The sequence below is a fragment of the Tasmannia lanceolata genome, unplaced genomic scaffold (assembly GCF_043159265.1).
Source record: "Tasmannia lanceolata isolate RefF3 unplaced genomic scaffold, GAP_Taslan_0.1 ptg000003l, whole genome shotgun sequence".
NCBI classification, from domain to species: Eukaryota; Viridiplantae; Streptophyta; class Magnoliopsida; order Canellales; family Winteraceae; genus Tasmannia; species Tasmannia lanceolata.
Genome location: NW_027518680.1, coordinates 13,702,284 through 13,708,196, shown reverse-complemented (window position 1 = coordinate 13,708,196; position 5,913 = coordinate 13,702,284). Strand labels below are relative to the sequence as shown.

At 38.2% G+C, this 5,913-nt stretch overlaps 1 protein-coding gene across 1 annotated transcript; it reads left to right on the top strand.

Annotated features, from left to right (window-relative positions):
* The first annotated feature begins 229 nt into the window (after nt 1-229).
* LOC143861360 (acid phosphatase 1-like) lies at nt 230-2,691 on the top strand. The gene is made up of 3 exons (XM_077372289.1): nt 230-612; nt 2,123-2,320; nt 2,418-2,691. The coding sequence occupies exons 1-3, from the start codon at nt 230-232 to the stop codon at nt 2,590-2,592; spliced, it is 756 nt and encodes a 251-aa protein (XP_077228404.1). The 3' UTR covers nt 2,593-2,691.
* The last annotated feature ends 3,222 nt before the right edge of the window (nt 2,692-5,913 follow it).

Sequence of the window (5,913 nt, the reverse complement as noted above, 5' to 3'; positions counted from 1 at the left end):
TAAAAATTATTGGATTTCACCGCACACACAGCATGTAAAATCTTACCGACCAGAAATGAGGTACTTTGCACATGCCTAATTCTCGGAGTGGCAATATCACTTTCACTACGACTAGCTTTCTATAGGTCCCTCAACTTCTATTTAAAGGACCTATAAGGAGCCTCAAAAGAGATACAAGCCACTCTTGTAAAATCTCCAATTAAGCAAGAGGTTCATAGCTTACTTAGTCATGGAAGGCCTTGCTCTTTTCCTTATCCTCACCACATCCCTTTCAGTTTCACAAGCCAGAGAGCCCCTTCCAATTAACTTTCTCCGGTCAGTCACTGGCACCGGAGCTGTGCACTCCGATGGTGTCTCGTGCCTGAGCTGGAGACTTGCTGTGGAGACTTACAACATTCGGGACTGGAAGACAGTTCCTGAGTCTTGTGAGACGTATATGGGCCATTACATGATGGGTGACCGCTACCGTAAGGACTCCAAAGTAGTGGCAAATGAGGCTGTTCTTTATGCTGAAAGCTTGAAACTCCGAGGTGATGGCAAAGACGCTTGGATCTTCGACATTGATGAGACTACACTCTCTAATCTACCTTACTATGCTCACCATGGATTTGGGTCTCTCTCTCTCTCTCTCTCTCTCACATGGGTTAGAAACTTTGGTGTCCCCAATTCCATGGATCGATTATGCGTGTTGTGATCATAAGAGAAAGGGAAGGAGCTTGGGAGATACACAGCCAAAGGGCACGTGTAACGCTCCACCAAAAAACTAATTGTAACCCCAAAATAATAACTCTTTATATATATATATATATATATATATCAAAACAACTTACAAGAGATTACTACACTTGTTCTCTCCCTTAAGCCTTCACCCTTGAAGCTTCTCTCACATTTTCCACACACAATAACTATCTTGAAGACTACATAGACTTTCCACAAAACCATACAAATATTAATTTTTTTTACAATTTCCATCATACTCGGAGACTCGGAAGTTGGTCGAGTTGAGTAAACTCGGTCGAGTCCATGATGATAATAACATATTTTAGATCTAAGGCCATGTTTGGCATCCATGATTTTTTTTTTTTTGGCTAATGATGTTGGCACTACCATGCTTGTTTGATAAATGAACTAACTCAGCTTGTCTTTTATGTTTAAACAGCTGTTAAAGGTTATTGCAGTTCCTAAAAAGGTGTCGAAAGCCAATGAAAAAGGAGGAGATAAGCTGAGTTTGTGCAATTATTAAAACATGGCAGTGCCAATATCGCTAGCCTTTTTTCAATGGAATAATAGTTTAGGCACTGGTGAGGTAGGATGGTAGAGGGAAAGACCTGAGAGGGATTTGGCGAGGGCTGAGGAGAGGGTTAGAAAAGGCTGAAAAACAAGGGAAAAAAAGCAGCCTCATAGGCCCCAATGTAAGTAGGCCTTTCCCCAAATATCATCTCCAAATGAGGATCCTAACACTCCAATCTGTCGAGAACTACAGGTTGATCAAAGGGTTTGGATCATCCTATGGATATGATTTTATCAGCAAGGCCTATTTACGTTGGGGCCTAACAAATGAACGATTTGGATCTTTGAACCGAGTGGGCCCAAGTAATTTTTAATGAAAAAATAAACTTTTTATAGTATCCACCTTGTTCAAAGATCTACACCATTCATTATTGGGCCCCACTAAAGATCTACACCATCCACTTAGTAGGGCCCACCAAAGGTACATATTTATCACTTGGATGATTGTAACAGGGGGTGAACTAATCCTAGTTGAGGGTGAATTTATTACTTGTGAAAGCATAAATTTCATGACTTACTCCAATAAAAAAGGAAAGTGACTTAGCCATTGGAGATGAAGCCAAGAATATACAGTTGTCTTTAGTTCCCTATGTCAGGCTTCAAGCTTACCATAAAATTGATTTTTGCCTCTACGTATGAGATTTAAGATCTTGCATTATCTCTAGGCAGAATGGGCAGTACTGGGTGATATTATACACTAAAATAATGTACTGCACCTTATCTTTTAAAAGGAAGATGGATCTAAACGATATCTTTCCTTATTTCTATTTTGCCTAGCATTAAATAGTGTGGTCTTTGTGGGGTCATCCTAAGGTTTTGCTTGTAATTTCAGGGTGGAGAAATACAACTCAACCTGTTTCAATGAATGGGTATATCTGGGAAAAGCACCTGCATTGCCAGAGAGCCTAAACTTAGTCCATAAGGGATTCAAGATCATCTTTATAACCGGGAGAAGCGAAGCACAACGAAATATTACTGTCACCAATCTCAACAACGCTGGATATTGCACCTACGAGAAGCTCATATTAAAGTCTCTCTCTCTTTTTACATTGTTTTTGTTTTTCTCTAAGCTTAGCCAATGTGTCCTTTTAACAATGTATATTGCTTTTGGTGGTAATATTTTGCAGAGGTTCAAGTGATGTGGGAACATCTCTAATGTACAAATCTCGGCAGAGGAGCAACCTTGTGGAAGAAGGGTATAGAATTCTGGGGAATATGGGGGATCAATGGAGTGATATTCTTGGGAGCAACATTGGAAATCGTACCTTCAAGGTCCCAGACCCTATGTACTACATTGCTTGACATTGCCTCTGTTGGTTTATGTCATTTGATGCTTTATTTTAGCTGTAGTAACTTTGTTGTGAGAAGATTTGCCTAAATAAAAAAGGAGCATTGCTCTTGTGTGCTTCTAGTCTTGTTGTCAAGTTTAGATTTGCACTTTTTGTCACCTCCCAAGCTGGGGTACCTGTAATGGCGACGCATGCCCTCTAACAAAATCAACAACTTGGGCATGCAAGGCCAAAACAATTAACCACATTCCATTTTCAGAGCAACTAGCGGAAGACAAAATTAATATTCCAAAGAAATCCATAAACATCCATAATAATTAACCCATGAGTCAAAATGCTCGCGTTCCACAATAAGAAAATAAATCCCTACCACCTGCATAAGCAAAGGAAATCTAAATTTGATTTATGCAGTAGTGCATTTATATAGATGTAGATGGATTGAAAAACTGCCTAGAATTAAGGCCATTTTGACAGCCATGAAATCCCCCCCCCCCCTCCCCCCCCCCCCCCCAATGAAATACTAGTTTATCAAGTGAGCAAATAGGACCAAAGAAAAACTTGGGAGAGGGAGTGGGAGTTAATTGAGAGGGCATGCGAGGATCATAGTTAGCAAAATGTGATTTGGATAAAAAAAAAAAAAAAACACGGGACCAGACAAACTTTGAGTGTATTGGTTATAAAAAAATATACTTAAAGAACAGGAAACAAAAAACAATACGCTTCTAAAATTTGTCATTTTCAGAACATAATGAGGCAAAGTTGGAAATTTGTCCAAAATAATGCACTTAATACATTTAAAATGCACTTTAAATGTGTTTTGAACATTTTCTTCAGAAAAATGGGGTTTTATTTTAGGGAGATGATATTTTCACCCACCCGCACCCCCCCCCCCCCCCGGCGGCGCGCTATAACCTGATTTGAAGTGAAAAGTGAGCCACTTTATGTCAAATCACGTTATAAGGGAGGTGTGCAAGTACTGAAGGGGGTGAAAATATCAATCACCCTTTTTTATTGTAAAAGTTTTAAATGGGGTGTCCACTGACAAACCACTCAAATGGGTAAAAAGAAACGTTATTTTGAAGGGCGTTGATAAATTCGCCCCATGCAGAACCTATGCCCCTTTTTACCGGGTTGTATACTTGTATGCCTAAGGCCGACACACATTTTGTCATTTTCTCTTTTTTCCTCTCACACACGTTGACGTTGACATCTCTATCACCCTCAACAACTAAAAGATTTAGATAGAGGAAATGATATATTCGGCCCCAGCCCTTTTTTTTTCTTGGGACAGCCCCTATAGTGTAAAAGAGAAGTCATAAATAGTAATACGCTAGAGGGGGCTCTTCCAATTAAAAAAATGGGAGAAAATATCACTTCCTTTTAGATCTTGGAAGAGGTGGACCCACCTTGTTCGAAGATCCAAACCATTCATTTCTTGGACCTTGATGTAAACCATTTAGTTGTTAGGCCAAAAAATCATATCCAATTTGTAGAGTTTTCAAATGATATCCTAACTTTTTGATCTTCGAGCATTATATGGTGCCCCTACGTATGGGCACCATATAATGCTTACTTATTATTAAGTTTATTGGGCCAACATTGTTCAAAAACCGTTCATTTGTTAGGCAGTCCCCCAAAATTTATCTCTACAGGATTATTTCAACCCTTCGATCTGTTATATGTTGCCTTCCTTTTATAGATCGGATGGTTAGAATCATCCTTTGGAGATGAATTTTGGGAGAAGACTAGTTGCATCGGGTCCCAACAAATGAATGGTTTGGATCTTCAGAAGAAGTTGGGTAAGGATCATCTTATGGAAATGATTTTTGGGGCACAATCTATTCACGTTGTGGCCCAACTAATGGGGAGTTTGGATCGTCCTATGGAGTGGGTCGTGCCGTACTTTTAGAAAGTAAAAAAAAGGGACTGTACGACTACCCATCGTATAAGGGAAGTGATATATTTGCCCTTGTTTTACTTGAGGCAGCCCCTCTGGTGTATTTATGACTTCTCTTTTACACTAGAGGGGGTTGTCGGAAGCAGAAAAAGGGCATCAATATATCATTTCCTCATCTAAATCATTTCCAGTTGGGGCTCTCATAATTAATGCTCCATAAATTTATAATCTCTTATATCCTATTGCTAGATTAGGAACAGACATTGTTCCTACGTTCGTAATTTATAATCTCTTATTTCTAATACTTAATAAAGAAACAATAGAAAAAATTTATTGATATAAGATATTAGAGAATACCTTCTTAGAAAATATTGTTCAAAGTATATCTATATCTATATAGTAGTAGAGAAAATAAGAATTACACATCACTTTTTTTGACTATTTTTAACAAAGGCATCCATTCAACCTACATATTTTCAATTCTACCCCCTCATTTATGCTTTTTAACAAAGGCACCCATTAAAGCCACATAATTTCAATTCTACCCCCGTCCTTTATGCTTTTTTAATAAAAATCTATAGGGTGATCTTAAGTTCTTAACCATCGATTTAAGAGGAACAACATATTATGGAAACCTCTATAAATTGGAGGGCTAGGATCAGCCTATGGAAATGATTTTTGGGGCACAACCTATTTATGTTGTGTTCCATCACATGGACGGTTTGGATCAACCTATGATGTAGTCAGTACAGTTCTTTGTCGGCCCGTGCATCGCACGGGGTTTTTTACTAGTGTGTATATATATATATATATATATTTTACAATACTATAGGAGAAGAGAAAAAAGAAACACATTTCATACCATTAGCATTATGACAGTATCAGAGGGTGTGTATGTACAATATGTTTATAACCAAAAGAGTGTAAGACTGTCAACTCATCTCTCCAATTCGTCTCTCTCAAATGACAAGAAGTATAAGACCGTTCATCTCTCTTTTCCCACTCTCTCTTAGTATTAGAAGCCTTAAAAGAAATGAAATTCAATGGGTGGCGAGATTGCAAGAAAAATTGGGTGAAAAACTTATTTTCTGAAATATAAAAGCCCCAACTCTACATGCAAATTAAGGCAAAATTTTCAGAGTTATGACTGATAAAACCACAACATATCTCCCTACGTATGAGAATCGGGTACAAGAACATATTGTGGCCACAGTTAGCAGAGAAGTAAGAGGACAAAGATAGAAGATATATAAAGAGCGTGTTACGTTGTTGCCTAACAAATGAACGGTTTGGATATCCTATGGAGTGGTCTATACTGTACTTTATGAAAAATACAGGACTATACAACACGCAACATATAAAATCTCTTTAGATATTATTCGTATCTCGTATTGGTATTGCCCATGACATGATGCCAAAATAAACCAAGATATTTTT

Coding starts and splice junctions, on each gene's coding strand:
- LOC143861360 (XM_077372289.1), top strand. CDS start 230: ATGGAAGGCCTTGCTCTTTTCCTTATCCTCACCACATCCCTTTCAGTT. Junction 613..2,122: donor TATGCTCACCATGGATTTGG/GTCTCTCTCTCT, acceptor TTGTAATTTCAG/GGTGGAGAAATACAACTCAA. Junction 2,321..2,417: donor TACGAGAAGCTCATATTAAA/GTCTCTCTCTCT, acceptor AATATTTTGCAG/AGGTTCAAGTGATGTGGGAA.